We start from the raw sequence: 16,389 nt of genomic DNA, 5'->3' as shown, positions 1-16,389 counted from the left end.
TCAGGTGAAAAACGGAGTCACAGATACGAGACCCACAAGGCTCCTGTCATGTTGCTGTGGGTCATCTTGCACCGTCTATAGAGGGCATGCTCTGCAGTGGAGACCCTTGTTGGAGGCTGTGTCCCATGGCTGGGGGGGGACCCTCCTTAATGTTGATGTGTGCTCTGCCAAGCCTGGAAAAAGCCCGTCTCTGACTTTTTCCACTTGAGCCTGGAGGCGGTGGGGTGGGGGTGGGGGAGCATTGCTCTCAAATTTCACCTGTGGTGCTTTGTGGTACCCCAGAGGGCTGGCTGTCGTGCTTTCTTTGAAAACATCCTTTTCTGGGTTCCTGAGCTCTTCCTAATCTCACAGAGTCTAGGTTTCACCCAAGTCTGCCTTCATGGGCTCAATGGGGATCTTCGCACTTGAACAGCAGACATGTTCAAACACTCTCTCAAAAGCAGTAACATGTGTATGGGACCGACAGTGGGTCATACCTAAGGGTTCTGGCCACCGGGGGTCTCAGTCTCAAGGATGAGGAAAGAAGCCCGTGTTTGTTTTCTGGCAGAAGCTGCCTGGCTGAGATTCCGTGGCTCCTGGGGTGGGTGGGCGGAAGGACGACACAGGGGCACAAAGATTCTCAATCATAATATAAATGGGTCACAGGGGTGGTAGTACAGCATGGAGAATACAGCCAATGATTCTGTAACGTCTCCCTTTGTTGACACATAGTAACGGTACTCGTGGGGCTGAGGATTTAATCATATGAGTGTTGAAACAATGTGTTGTATACTTGAAACTATTATAATGTTGTATCTCAATGATGCTTTAATTTTTTTTAAAAAAAGGGTTCCCTGAAGCAGTTTTCTGCTTGGCAGCTTTACCGGACACGTTGTTCGGAATTGCATAAGTAAAATCATCGTGCTTGTGGTTCAGTGTGTCCATGGCAGGTCCATCCATGCCCAGTAATGTGGAGAAGAAATCTGAGTGGCTGACTTTAGAGAACAGATAGTGGTAAATGGAGCATGCATACCACCCTCAACCTTTCTCTCATCAATCTGTTAAGCAAATTTCCCCAATTTGTTAAGAACCATTGGCACGCAAGTTCCGTCACGGTCAACGTGCCAGAATCTCCCTCAATGGCTTGCTTGCAAATTCCTCTTTCCTGGCATGCCCCCAGTCCCGGGGCCAGTTTTCTTTCCCAGAAGGGCACTTCCCGTGAACTAATGCATCCATGCAGCACAGCTTCCTGGTGCACAGAGACTAGGGCTGCAGCTGTGCTTTGCTCATGGCTGAGAGGATCGTGTGTGTGGGGTGCCACGTGAAAATGGAACGCAGCCCCCAGTCATGCAAAAAAAAAAAAAGCTGGGGACTTCTTGCTCTTTCCCAGAAGCAGGTATCTGGCCAGCTAGGAAGTGGTGGGGGTGGCGGCGGGAGGGTGCCTCCGTCTGAGAAAAGGGTGCAGATGGCAAAGAACATTGAACACGGCTTCTGTCTTGCAGGAGGCAGAGATCAAAATCTGTAGCATCTACCCGCGTGTGGACGGATGATGGCATGCAAATCACCCGTAACTGACAGGGCACCTTGATTGTGCAACAGAGAGGAAAGTAAAGCGGTCAGATAGACGGCCGTTTGTGCTATTGTGCTCAGGGGGAGGGTTCTCATCTGTGATCTGAGCAGAGAGACGCCTCCTCCAGGCCCGCCTGCACCAGCGGCTCTATCCTCACTTTGAAGTGGGTAAAAGGGGGCGTTCGTTCACCCAGAGGCAGTGCAGCCGTAGTGGGACTCTCGGGTCTCCAGTGAGAGGGGATGCTCAGGAGAGGCGCGCAGGCATCGAAGCCATCCTGTCACACTTTAGATGATGGCAGCCTCCAACGTGACCGGGAGGCCACCGAGTGTGCAAGGGCCGTCTTGTAATGCCCAGGGTTGGATGTGAACCGCCGTTCCACATCCTCACCTGCGTTCAGTGTTGCTGGTGTTTTTAGATCTCAGGCATTCTGTTCCCAGTGCGGGGGCATCTCACCGAGGTGCTGATTCGCAATTCCCTGAGGACTTGTGATGTCGAGCATGTTTTCATGTGCCTCTTGGCCACCTGTGCGTCCTCTTTGGTGAGGTGTCTGCTCAGGTCATTTGTTCATTTTTAAGTTAAGTCTTTTCTTTCTGTGTTGTTGAGTTTTAAGAGTTCTTTGTATATTTTGAATACTGAGTTATATTTTTTTTCTCCAGCTGCGTCTTTTTGCAAACATTATCTCCCCTTCCACACCTGCTCTTCTCATCGTCTCACGGGTGCCGTTCACAGAGCAGCAGTTTTAAATTGTGAGGACGTAGCTTATCCATTATTTCCTTCAGGGATCATGTGTTTGGTGTTCCATCTAAACAGGCCTCATCATACAAGATCATCTGGGTTTCCTCCTACGTCGTCTTGGAGGGGTTTTATACGTTTGCATTGTACGTGCATGTGTGTGAGCCATTGACAGTTAATTCTCCGTGATGGGTGTAGGGTCTGTATCTAGATTCAGTCCTTTGCACGTGGATGTCCAGTGTTTTAGCACCATTGGTGAAGACACCGTCTTTGCTCCACGACATCGCCTTCACTTTTTTGTCAATGATCAATTGACTCTACGTAGGTAGGTCTATTTCTGGGCTCTCTCTCCATCGACCTCCTATATTGTTTAGCTTTATGGTAAGTCTTGAGGGCATGTCGTGTCGGCCCTCCGATCTCCTTCAATATGGTGTGCATGTGCCTTGCCAGTGGGTTTCAGCCCCAGGCAAGTTCACTACGGATTCAATGTGACCAAAGAAAATGACAGCAACACGTTCTTGGGGTGAAAAGGTTATACCCAACTTTATTTCCAGGTGGCAGGTCAGTCACTAAAATCCCGTTCATTCAGAACAAGTCTGCGTGCAGCAAGCTGGTCTCTCCCCTTGCCTCTGGGCCCCTCTGCCTGCACAGTCGTCAAGCACAGCCGTCCTCTCTGAACCTCTGTCCTTGGAGCTGCCACCACTCCAGCCTCTGCTCTGCTCTTCTGCAGCCTTGCAGCCCTGCCACCGTGTCGCACACAGACAGATATAACAGATACGGATGGATGGATGGATGGATGGATGGATGGATGGATGGATGGATGGATGGATGATAGGTATCGTAGATGGATGGATGAATGGAAAGATATATAGATAGTAGTAGACAAATGATAGATAAGGATGGATGGATGGAGGGAAGATGGATGGACATGTGTTTACGTGCAAATATCCCCTTTTTTTAAGGACACTAGTCCTTATCAGGTCCAGGTCCCATCTTATTCCATCTTAAATTGAACTGGCATTTGCAAAGACACTATCTCTAACCTTGTCATTCTAAGGTGCACTGCAGCTTACGAATTTAGGGGATCCATAACTGAGGCCATGACATGGTACCACAGCTTCCAGTGCTGCCTGTGAGTTGCCCAGAGTTGTCCAGATAACCCAACGCACCTTCCTCTCTGGCGGGGTGCACCTCAACCATCGGCCACATCTTTGGTCCCTGAGCATGGAGGGGGTCCCCCAGACGAGGCTGCTGGTGAGGGTGCACAGCTTCTCCGGGGTCCAGATGCCAGAATTTCTAGATGTGATAGTCACATTCCAAACCAGGGGGGATGCTGTCTATACCTCTGGAGGCCAGGCCTCCTTGTGGGGAGGGGTCTGCCTCCAAGAACATCCTCAGTCTAGGCGGGTTCATGGCTAAAGCCAGGAGCCTCACCCTGGGACATGTTGAGGGTCAGCAGCTGCTCACTGGAGGCAGGGTCTCAGAGGGCTGCCCTGCTGGCGGCGTGAACTTGCAGACCCACAGGCAAGTCTCTTGTGATGGATGCTTCTGGTCATTGCAGTTCTATCCGCTAAGGGGCAGGCAGGAGCCCAGGACATACTCCAAACGGCTCTTAGGAATATTCTCCTCCCTGACCCGTGGGCTGAATGCAGGCTCCTGGAAGACATGTCCACATCCTGGCCCCAAAACCTGGAAAGGGAACCTTATTTGGAAATAGGATGTATGCACGTAGGATTAAGTGCAAGATCTGAGATGAAGTCCTCTTGAATGAGGGTGGCCCTAAGGGCAATGGCAGGTGCCCTCATAGGGACAGAAGAGGAGAGACACAGACACTGAGAAGCCACGTGAAGATGGAGGCAGAGACGGGAAGGACCAGCCACAAGCCCAGCCGGTGAGCTCGGTTCACCGAGTCCGTCACTGCACGTCTGCAGGCCATGCCTGTAGGCTGGTGGCCGTCCCAGAGGCAGGAGGAAGTAGAGCCGGCTCTGGGCTGTGCTTAGCTAGGCAGAGCTGCTGGGAGGGCAGCCCACATGTGTTGAATGCCTGACCGTTCTCCCAGCTGATGAAGGGCACCATGCATTTGGACGCTCTGGCATCGCCTGGTGTCCAAACAGGACACCTGCAGGACTGAGTCCCCCAGGGTTGCCTAACAGAGCACACCAAATAGCGTGATGCAAAAACCCGCAGAGCCCAGAGGGGACACCAGCCCATGCTGCACAGAGCAGGCCCATGTCTTCCTGGGCTGGGGACCCCCTTGTCCCCACAGCAATGTCAGACCAGGGACAGCTACCAGTGCTTCGGAAGCAGCAGCACAGCAGGTCCAAAAGGACTGGTCTCCAGTCTGCTGCCTTATCGACACCCCTTAATTAAGACTCACCTCCACCAAGAAGAAAGGACCACCCCACTCAGCCTGTGGGCCTCCAGATGGTGGGGGGGTGCCAGGGCCGCACACAAGAGATACCCAGCTCTATTCCCAGTGGCCAAAAAACGGGGACAACCCCAATATCCATCAGCGCACAAATGGATAAACAAAATGTGAACCAATGTTCAAAATGGAATATCACTCAACCCTGAAAAGGAGGGGGGCCCTGACACACGCACAGCGCGGATGGACCTGAGCCCACGGAGCTCAGGGAGAGATGCAGACACACAGGGACACACGGTGTACGGATCCACTCACAGGAAACTCCCAGAACACGCAGATGTACAGACAGATGTGGATTCGTAGTCGTCAGGGGCTGGGAGAAGGTGGGGGTGATGGCAATGGTGGGCAGGATTTCTTTTAGGGGAAACTAAAATGTTCTGTGTTTGCATTCAGCTGAGGTGGCACATGTGCGAATATATTAAAAACCACTGAATTGTACACTTTCAACAGGGGAATTTTATACAGTATGCAAATGATACCTCAATAAAGCTAAGTATTAAAAAAAAGATGCATGGACTCACAGGCCCATGGACACGTGAGTGGGTGGGCGCCCTCAGAGCTGCACGCATCTTACAATGGGCATCACCAGTCAGGCCTTCCCGCTGCGGGAGTGCCTGGTGGCCGGTCCCCTTGCCCCAGGCAGCCGCATGGCCGTCTTTTGCAAGAGCCGCGCCTGCTTCCCCTGCACCTCGCTGGCCTGCTTTATGCATTTTCCGTCCTGCCGCCCACCCCACCACCTTCCACCTGCCGGGTCCAAACCGCAGGTGCCCGCATTTCGGCAAAGCTGGGTCTGTTAGGGGTGATTTCTGTATTAATCACTCGTGACGCTTAGCAGCTGTCTGTCCTCCAGGCTTCTGACACCCTGAGGCTATGTGCCAGGGCCCTGGAGCGGAGAGGAGGCTGCCTGCCGGGTCCCCAAATGCCACAAATGTAAACGAGAGCCAGCAGTCATGGGGCTCCTGCAGGGGTGCATTTCTTCCTCACTGGGCATGGCACCTCCAGTGGAGCATGGTGTGCAGATGCCTGCCATGGACCCATCCCCACCGTGGACACAACCCCACCATAGACAAGTGACCCCGCCATAGACAAGTTCCTAAGGCATGGAGCCGTGTCCTGACTCCCTGTCTGTCTTCCTACATCGTCAGTGTCCCTCCCTTCAGTGTGTCCGTCTGCATCACCAATGGGGGCCTGAGAAGCACACATCCGCCGCGCTCCTGAAGCCGAGGGTGGGCACCTAGGGCCCGGGAAGCAGGCCCACCCCACAGATAACTATAGGAGTCACACTTGAGCGTGCTCTACCAGAGCAGAAAGCGCCACACTCAAAGCGAAACTTGGGACCGTTTTTAAACCTGCTTGAGGAAGCTCTTTCCACAGATGTTGGTGACAGACGGACATCTACAGAGGAAGAAACATCAGCTCAGGCCAACGGGCTGAAATGTGAGTTTAAATCTAGACGTGCGCAGGCCTCTCTGGCACGTGGACCACGTGTTTCCTGCTGACATCCTGGGAGCGATGTCCTCATAATGAAATGCCAGTGCCCAGGCCGGCTGCCCTTGGGGCAAGTCACCAGCTGCCTGCACAGCCCTGGGAGCAGAGGGCATCCCTGGGGCTCCCATCCATGGTGGACAATGAGCCGGACACGAGGCCTGTCCGACAGTGTGGCTACCTGATGCCCCGGTGAGCCCCCAGCCCCACGCCCTGGTAGCAGGAGCCCAGGCATCCTGCATACACACAGATCAAAAGCAGAAGGAAAACCTCAGCCACCTGAAAATAGAGCCGTAACCACCCCCCACCAGGTCTCAAGCGAGACGCAAGGTGGGAAAAACTGGCCTTGGCACCGCCAAGCAGATCCCCAGGGTTCCTTCCACGTGGCATTTGCTGGGCTCCGCCGGGGAAAGCCCACCCTGGGCTCACTCACACCCTGCTAACTGTTCCTCTAATGCTGTTTGCACAGCTTGCACGTCTGGCTCCTGAGCCATGCCCATGGTCCTGTGAGCCTGAGAGCAGAGCGTGGAGCCACTCCCATGGCAGGCCCCCTCTGCAAATATGGACCTAACCGGCTTGTGGACCGATGCTGTGGACCCACTCAGGAACACGTCTGCTTGGGGATATGTGTGTCCTCCAGGGCTGAGACTTGCAGGTGGTCTCCTGTCCCCACTCACGTTTGCCTGGTGCTCCAAGGGACTGGTGCTACGATGGGATTAACCAAGTAGGGCTTGAATCAGAGTGAATGTAGGAGAGAGAGAGAGCGCACGGGAGTCTGTGGGGGAAGGGGGAAGTCCGTGCAGTGAAGAACAGAGGTGAGGGAGGGTGGGGTGGGCGCTTGCCCGCTGAGGCCCTAGGAGCCTCTGCAGGGCATTGGGTGGGGGGGCCTGGGCCACGGGCACCCTCAGGGGAGGCCCTGTCCTACAGCTTCTGTCCTGACAAGGAGCAGCTGAGGGCCTGGCCTCCACACAGACCTAGGGGAGGGTGGTCAGACGCTGGACCAGGGGCCACACAACATCGCCGCCCTGTGGCTGCCCCATGGGCCCTTAATATGAGAGTCAGCCCAGACTTATTGAGCATCTAGTAACTGTCCCCCAGCACCCACAAGGCCCCCTGGCAGACCATCCCTTCTGTATTCGGGTCTCCAGAGAAACAGACATGGGAGAATGGAGCTATATATGTACATAAATAAATGCAATGGGGTATCTATGCCACAGGATGTATATGCATGCATATAGACACATGCACATATATGCATACATACATGTACACCTATGCCATGAGATGGACACGTTTATATACATAATATATGCCATAGGACATGAGTGTGTACATATACATATATGCACATGAGTGTGTGCAGTAGGACAGATAAGTAACATATATGGTACATATGTGTGCATATGTATGTATATAAGCACACACGAATCTCTATAGGCACATGTGCATATAAATATAAAATATGTACACATAAAGAAATTTATTTCAAGTCATTGGCACTGTGAAGTCTGCAGGGCAGGCAGACAGCTGGAAACCCAGGCGGCAGCTGATGTGGCCGTCTGGAGGCAGGGCTCCTTCTCTGGGAAACCTCTGTGTCTGACGGCCACGCTTGCAGCTGATGGGACGCGGCCCACTTCGCAGCCAGCCCCCGTGCCCGTCTGAGTGGGTAACTGGGGGCCGCAGCCACACCGCGTAGACAGGCTGTCTTCCACCCGGGGGGGACTCAGCCTGCCCAAGGACGTGGGCTTCCCCCTCCTTCTGCGGCATCTGCGGGGCATCGCAGGGGTGGCACCTGTGGGCCGTTGGCACAGAGCACAGCACTTTCCCCAGGGCCTCAGTGGACCCTCCCCCACCAGGGTAGGCTGTGCAGATGCTCTGCCCCCTCTGGGTGCTGGAAACACCCAGCAGCCCACCTCCGTGCTCCCCTTTCTGGGGTTTTCTCGTCCTGCCTGCGCTCAATGATGTCTGTAAGGGGAGCATCCACGTCGATCATTGAAAAACCCACCTTTGGGGGAAGTTCAGAGCTGCCCCACTGGGGGGAAAAACCCAGACTTTGTAGAGAGCAAATGAGCAAAGCCAGGCTCACAGCCATCATGGAGAAAGAAATGCAGCTGTAGCTGCAAACAGGTCAGCTTGCAGGATTAGTTACCTGGTAACTTTGTGACCTTGAGCTGTGGCCCGCCCCCAGCAACCTCATGGCCCCAGCATGGAAGTCCCTGCACCATGCCTCACAGCACATTCCCTGTGCTTCCAAGTAGCACAAAGGAAGCACCAGGTGTGCATGGACCTGGGTCTGGGCACAAGGTGCTGGGGCTGTCGGCAGTTAAAGAAAGAGTCCCACGTCCTCTGGCCCTGACAGTGTGATGACTGTATATGCCTGAGGGGATCCGACAGACCGGAGGCCTCTTCTGCACACCCCTGGTGGACCGGCAGGTCTGCAAGCCCTCAAAGGCCCAGCACGCACGGTGCAGGGCCCAGGGCAGCCTGTCCACAAGCCCACCCCTGCCTCTGAGTTTCAGCTGATTCTCATTTGCCCTTTATGCTTGTGCGTGAGGCAGGTTTTCAGGATTTAGCTCCTATCAGGTGATGGGGGATAAGAGCAGGTGGGAAGCCTGGAGGAGGGAGCACCCGGGGAGGAAGGCTGGGGAGGCAGCCAGACACGCTGGCTGGCACTACCTCTCTGCTGGGTCGTCTGCAGGAGCCCAGCAACCCACCCTGTGCCACCCTCACCCCGAGCTCCTTGCCTCGCAGGTGCGTCCCTGAGCCCCCACGTGCGCCCGCCGCCATGGACATGAACCTGACGCAGCCGGACAACGCCACCATCCTGATGCTACGGGACCCGGCCATCGCCGTGGCGCTTCCCGTGGTGTACTCGCTGGTGGCCCTCGTCAGCATCCCCGGCAACCTCTTCTCTCTGTGGGTCCTGTGCCGGCACATCGGGCCCAAGTCGCCGTCGGTCATCTTCATGATCAACTTGAGCGTGACGGACCTGATGTCGGCCAGCGTGCTGCCCTTCCAGATCTACTACCACTGCATCGGCAACCACTGGGTGTTCGGCGAGCTGCTGTGCAACGCCGTCACCGTGGCCTTCTACGCCAACATGTACTCCTCCATCCTCACCATGACCTGCATCAGCGTCGAGCGCTTCCTGGGTGTCGTGTACCCGCTGGCCTCCGCGCCCTGGCGCCGGCGCCGCTACGCGGTGGCCGCCTGCGCCGGCATGTGGCTCGTGCTGCTGGCAGCGCTGTCGCCGCTGGCCCGCACGGACCTCACCTACACCGTGGAGGTGCTGGGCATCGTCACCTGCTTCGACGTGCTCAAGTCCACCATGCTGCCCAGCGTGGCCACCTGGGCCGTGTTCCTGTTCACCCTGTTCACCGTCCTCTTCCTCATCCCGTTCGTGGTCACGGTGGCCTGCTACACGGCCACCATCCTCAAGCTGCTGCGGACCTCCGACCCACACGGCCGGGGACAGAGGCGGCGCGCCGTGGGCCTGGCCGCCGTGGTTCTCCTGGCCTTCGTCACCTGCTTCGCGCCCAACAACTTTGTGCTCCTGGTGCACATGATCGGCCGCCTCTTCTACGGCAAGAGCTACTATCACGTGTACAAACTCACCCTCTGCCTCAGCTGCATCAACAGCTGCCTGGACCCCTTCGTGTACTACTTTGCATCCCGCGAGTTTCAGCTGCGGCTCCGGGACTACCTGGGCTACGGGCCGCTGCCGGTGGGCAGCCCGGACACACGCAGGGACAGCCTGTTCTCTGCCCGCACGCTGTCCGCGCGCTCCATGTCCAGCTGCCACACCGACGAGCGCGAGGCTGGCCGGGCCTGCCTCAAGAGACAGGAGAGTGTGTTCTGAGCACAGCTGGAAGACAGCAGGGAAGTGACTGCTTCCGTCTCACCCTCCCACCACTGCCCGGGGGTGCGGCCGGGTCTTCTGGAGATGGTGGAGCGTGCTGGGCACGCGTGTTCCCATTCCCCGAGGATGGCGGCCTGGCCCGCCCCTGGTTGAGGGCGAGCGAGGGTGCAGCCAGCCACCAGTGTCTCCCGCAGGCCCCGACACCCTGCCTGCCGGCCACCTGCCTCATTCTCCAAGCCCCCTGCTCAGCAACGGTGCGGTGGCCTGTCATCTCCCAGCCAGGTGGACCCTGACCTTGTCTTCATTTCACCCGTGGTCAGCCCCGGGCTGGGATTTGCCAGACGGCAGGGGATGGGCCCTAGCAGACCGCGTGCTGCAGGGGTTCACACAGCCCCCCACGAGACAACAAGGGGCATCGGAAGTGTCCAGTCGCTCTGCTCTTGGGCGCTTATGCTCTACTTAAACGTGACACCTGGTGCCCCACACAGCGAGGACACCCAGGGGGGTGTGGGACGGGTCCCCAGCCTGGCCTAGGGTCCCCGGGTGGACGAGGACCAGCTGCACTGAGCTGTGGGAAAGACAGTGCCTGCTGCGGCTCCATGGGCCCCCTGAGGCCCTTAGGGGGCAGCTTGGCCTGGGGTCCCCTGCAGTCCGTTCTTGGGCTTCTGCTCCCAGCCCAGACCCCAGAGCCACCACACATTCCCCCAGGCTTTGACGTGGCTTTGCCACCGGGGTGCATCCGGCCTGACTTGCAGGAGTTCCTGGGGACCAGGCCCCTCACAGTACCACTGAGCACATAAGCCAAGAGGTGTGTCAGCAGCTGAGCACCTCTGTGCCTGCTGGCTGGGGCCACACAAGGACAGGGCCACCCCATTTCTCCCATGCCCAGAAGACACCGGTACCAGCCCGAGTGCCTGTCCTGCTTCAGGACAAAGAGGAGCCCCCGTCCCTGAATGATCCCCAGACAGTGACTTTCCTGGAGCCGAGGACTTACCTGGAATGGCAAAGTGCCTGGCACTTTGCTCAGTAGAAGTGGACGCAGGGTGCTGGGTCCAGGTCTTGTCTGGGAGAGGACAGCCTTAGAGCCCGAGAGACAGGAACTGGGAGAGGCTGTGGGCCAGGTGCTCAGAGGCCTGCCTGCTGGGGGGGCTGCAGGCCTGGAGCTCAGAGGCCTGCCTGCTGGGGGGGCTGCAGGGCAGGCGGCCGCCCCACTGTGCGTGGACATGCTGACACAGTGAGTGGCAGCCGGAAGCCTAAGGGCAGCCTGCTTCGGCTATTCTTGCATTACAAGGAAAACAGGCTTCACTGTACTGGAGTGAATAGTGCCCCCCCCAAACCCACATCCACCCGGGACCTCCAAATGTAACCTGGATTAGGTGGCCCTAAACCCAATGGCAGGTGTGTTCTTAAGGGACAGAAGAGGAGAGACACAGGCACAGAGAGGCCGCGTGGAGACAGAGGTAGAGCTTGGAGGGACCCAGCCACATGCCCAGGGATGCCTGGAGCCCCCAGAAGGCAGCAGAGGCAGGAAGGAGCCTCCCCTGGGCCCTGTGGAGGGAGCAGGTCCTGCCCTGCCTGGATTTCAGAGCCCCGCCTGGGTCTCAGGCACCCCGTTTCCAGAGCTGGGGAGGATGATTCCTGTGGTTTTTTTGTAGGTTGCCCAGTTTGGGGTAATTTGTGCCCCAGGACACACACACACACACACATTTAATCCACTCTGAAATCGCAAGGCCGTGATGCTGGCGGATACAAAGCTGTGGCCCCTGGTGATGGCAGGAGGACCCCCATGCCCAGCACCGGCTCCCGGGCAGCCTGGCTTCCTGGAACCCAGACCTTTGGGGTGGAGGCCTCTTGGAAGGACAAAGCATTCAGACTCCTGCAGGGTCGGCCATCGGTGAATCGCACTGTGAACACCGTGCACCGAGTCCCCCCAGGAGTCCTAATGTCATGGAAACAGTGGCATCCAGGGGCACCTAAAGTGTGTAGTGTGCGTAGCACATGCCCGGACTGTGGTCCTGGAATGGGCCTGCAAAGTGGATGTGTCAGGTGCCATTCTCTTTGGACCCCCAGAGTTGAGGGTTTCCCCTTGCTGGAATTCCCAGAGAGCCTGAATCCCACCCAGAACCTTCACCCATGGGCTCCCCCATCCTCAAGACCACGTAGCCAGGAGCTGAACACTTGGAACACAACCCACATCCTGACAGCCCTCGGGTGGGCCACGGCCCCCCTTCCCACGTGGCTGCTCGGCAGTCTCACACACTGCAGCTGGGATGTCCCCACGGGGAGATGGCATCCCAGACAGCTGGTCCTCAACGTGCCTGTGGGGACAGCAAGTTAAGAGTCACAATAAGAAGCTTCTGAGGGGCACCAGGACTCACCCAAGGAGACAGTGGATGTGGACTTTCAATGCAAGGAGCAACATCCCGGGCTGTTTGCAGCCATCCCAGCGGTGAACCCTAGAAAGCAACGTGGACTGAGCCCCACCCAGGATCAGAAACCCTGAGCCACCAACCACCCCGCACCCCGGTCTGGGCGTGGGCCTGGGTGCATCAGATGCACAAAAGGTGCGAAAAACATCAAACCACCGCACAGAGCATGTCTCGCCACCTGACTGCCGAGGAAGCCTGTCTGCTTTATGGTGCTGTCGGGGTGTCAGATCCCACAGAGGACCTGCACGCAGGTGACAGTCTAGCACTGTGTCACCGGGACAGCTGGTATTAACTCCACTTGCGTCCACTCTGCCATCACCACGGAGGGCTGCTGACGTTTGCATTCCCAGCCCTGCAAACTGGGGCCCCTCATTTCCCTGAGGTTATCTGGGGTTCCTACAGGATCCTCCCGTGCTGGGAATTTCCTTCTCCACATGGTGGCTCTGCAAGCAGGCAACCTGCCCTGGGTGTCTGCCCGCTCGCCTGAAATTCCAGGGCTGGTCTTGTTCCCCGCTTCTATGATAATGTGTGTGTGGGTTTTCCCAGAAATGGACTCTGTTCAACCTGTTCAGCATCAAGGGAAGTTCAACACATTATTATTTACATGCACATAAAAAAAGAAAAGAAGGCGTGGTCCTTTGATTCAGCTCCTGACAGGATGTAGAGACAGATGGGGAGGTGGGTCCTCAAGTGCCCAAGGACAGTTCGCCTGCAGGGGCAACGAGGTTCTCTGACTTCTGAGACACCAGCGTTCCCAAGACGAGTCCTGTCTCACATTTGGACCATGTGTAGCCCTGTGCCAGGCCCCCAGAACCTCAAAGACAAGACTCTCCAGGATTGGGTTACCCCGAAGCATACAGCATGCAGGGAGCAGCGCTGGGCTAGGGGACATCATGGATTTTCCAGGGGGATGATAGCGCTGTGACTTTATGGAAAAGAGAACCTAATGGTTAAACATATATTTGCAAACTTCATGGGGGCACGGATGTGATATTAGAGGATGGCTTTAAAATGCCAGAGCAAACCCATGTACAGACACCCATGCGTATACCCATGTGCACACACATGCATGTGCATACCTACAAATGCATGTATGCATACACACACACACATACACACATTTCGGGGAACTGGCTGAAAGAAACATGGCAAAGCGCAGGTCGCTGATAAACGTCCAAAAAAAATATGGGCTTTCTTATATAATTCTTACTTTCAGCATATTTGAAAACACCCGTGCTTAAAACAGCAACGTGGTGCGTTGGAAAACGTCATGCAAAGGTACTGATTTTTGCAAAGCATTTCTCTGAATACCAGAAACATTCAGAAAGAAGCAAACATTCCCAGATCAACCTGGCTGGGCTTTTTCTCTCAGGTTTTTTTTTTTTTAATTGTGGGAAAATTCGTATAACATGTAGTTGACCATCTTAGCCATTTCGAAGGTGAAGGACTGAGGGGTAAAAAATGCCTTTGTGGGGCTCTGCAGCCATGCCCACCATCCACGTCCAAAACTCAAATCGGAAGCCTTGTTCCCCTGAAACACCATCTCCTCACCCCCTCCCCAGCCCGTGGCACCCAACGTTCTGCTTTTCGGATGTGACCCTGTAAAGACCTATGACTGGAATCATGCAGAATTGGACGTGTCTGGTTGGTGTCAGTCAGCACCATGGTGTGCAGCTCCATCCACACTACAGCTTTGCTGAGGCACCACTGACATGCTGCAGAACTCACCCAGGTTACGTGTGTGTCCAGTGAGCCTCCATACATTTGTCCAGGTGTTCCAGCACCCCTACCGTGCAGCTCTAGGATATTTCCATCACCCCAGAAGGATGGCTGATGACTCTTTGCCCCCATACCAGCAGCCAGGCCCAGGCAAGCCCGTGGGCTCTCTGCCAGCCCACATTTGTCTTTTCTGCTCGTGTGACCCGTGCGATGCTGCATCCGCTGGCTTTTCCTCACCGTGATGTTTACGGGGTTTGTCTCTATTCCTTCCTCTGGGCTCCCGTGGCTTCATGGCTCCAGGTGTCTATCACGCCCCAGGGAACCTCATTCCTACATTATCCTGGTGGTCTCTCTACTGTACGGCTGCTGGTGCCAGGCGCCCTCACGGAGCACGCCAACCTCCCACAGGTATGAGGCCCCCTTTATCGCAGTACAATGGGGCTATGCTGGGTCTATTTGCTAGAGGGGTAAACTGAGGCACACAGAGGTGGACAGATGCACCTGGGGACTGGGAGAGCCGGGATGTGAACTTGGCGGCTGTCCCAGACCACAGCCCCATGCCCGTGGGAGCCCACAGTTCGCCCATAATTCCTGCCTGAAATCCAAGGCTAAGTCCCCAGTTGAAGGCGTTCCCACCATTTCTTCCCTGGGGTCCTGGTGCGTGCCGCTGAATTGCTTTCCGGTTATAAAGGGAGAAACACCAAAACAGCAGCCTGCTCCCCTCCCGGCCAGCAATCCTGAGAAAGAAGGAAGCTAGAACGTGTGTGGAAGATGAACCCCCGCTGGGTGTACTGGGGACACTGACCTTGCACCTTCCTAGTAAGCCTCCATCTCAGGGACCCTCCGTGCTATTCTGGTAACCTCCCTGCAAATCTAAAACCATTGCATAATAAACTGTCTACTTTAAAAAAAAATTAGATGATTGGCATGTGCATAGAGCTAAACAGAAGCATTGGGGACGTTGCTCAATCTCACACACCCAGAGACTTTGCTCAGTCGACACAGGGGCGAATCTCCAACACGTTGATCGTCCAATAAATGTTTTCCGAGTTTGCCTTTGAAAGATCTGCTCTGTTTCCTTTGTCCCGATAAAAATTCAGGGCCACGCAGTAAAGAAATGGGAAGGGTGCCCTGACGCACAGGTGGTGGGAGGGGAATTTGACACCATTTCTAGAGTGCAATGGGGAAACTGGTGTTTATGGGTTAATCGTGAGCTTCCCACCAAGTACTCTTTGGCATTCCCCAACAAATATTGGGGACATGACTCAGTTATGAAGATTCTTCTATTCTCAAAAGCATTTGAGGGAAACGGGAAGCTCAGCTAGTGGGAAGCTGACTCTGGAAACATGGGGAATCTTTGGGGGCAGGCTGTAAGCTAAATGGAAAAATCAGAACCCACTGTGAGGGCGTGGCTGTGGCTTCCCCTGGGCTGGGAAAGAGAGGGTCAGTGTGGGGGACTAGGGGGCAGACAAAGGGTAGGCATTTGTGTCCTGCCCTCCCAGTTCACAGCCCCTGTGTGGGGACAGTGGCAGGGACTGGCAAAGGAGGCCTCCATACCTACTCCACGGCAGAAAGGTCAGCAGCCAGGGTACCCAGCATCTGGCCCCTCCTGGCTCTGGCCACCATCCCAGCCCCCAGCCCCATTCCTGATCCCAGGTCCCCGTATCTGTAACATGGCATAGTCTGGAGCCCCAACATCTGGCCTGAATGACCTTCCCATGCCTTGTAGGGGATCACCCAGCCCAGAAAGCTAAGGGAAAAAATGGGAGGGACAATGCCATCCACATATATCATAGGATGCCACGTGGATACATGCACCTATACTATACAGGCACATGTACACACGTCCACATGCATGCATGAAGATGTTTACATACACGCGTGTATCATGTGGGACAGTGTCGGAGTCCATAAACCAGAGGGGTGCTCCTGGCATCTGCGGGGTGGAGACCAGAGAGGCTGTGCACCCCACAGTGCACAGGATGCCCACCCCAGAGTCATCTGTAGCATGAGGGACTCAGTCTATCTTCTACCATCCATCCATCTATTGGCCTATCATCTATCCATCTTCCGATCTGTCCCTCCACCCCTTCTATCATCTGTATATCTACCCGCCTGTGATCTATCACCTGTCCATCACCCATATGTACCTGTCCATCATCTACCTATCATCTGTGCTGTGACAGTGGGG

The 16,389-nt window shown here is 55.7% G+C and overlaps 1 protein-coding gene across 3 annotated transcripts in view; it reads left to right on the top strand.

Annotated features, from left to right (window-relative positions):
* The window catches only part of P2RY8 (P2Y receptor family member 8), a 42,508-nt gene extending 27,247 nt beyond the window's left edge, over positions 1–15,261 (top strand). For all 3 annotated transcript variants that reach the window (XM_017648014.3, XM_037013484.2, XM_017648074.3), the window contains one exon: positions 8,943–15,261. In XM_017648014.3, coding sequence (XP_017503503.1) covers positions 8,977–10,050 — 1,074 coding nt within the window. In that variant the 5' untranslated portion in view covers positions 8,943–8,976 and the 3' untranslated portion in view covers positions 10,051–15,261. The remainder of the gene's footprint in view (positions 1–8,942) is intronic.
* Positions 15,262–16,389: the final 1,128 nt, after the last annotated feature.

This window comes from Manis javanica, chromosome X (genome assembly GCF_040802235.1).
Source record: "Manis javanica isolate MJ-LG chromosome X, MJ_LKY, whole genome shotgun sequence".
In the NCBI taxonomy this organism is placed as follows: domain Eukaryota; kingdom Metazoa; phylum Chordata; class Mammalia; order Pholidota; family Manidae; genus Manis; species Manis javanica.
Note: the sequence above shows the minus strand (reverse complement) of the source record. Positions and strands in the feature narration are given on the sequence as shown.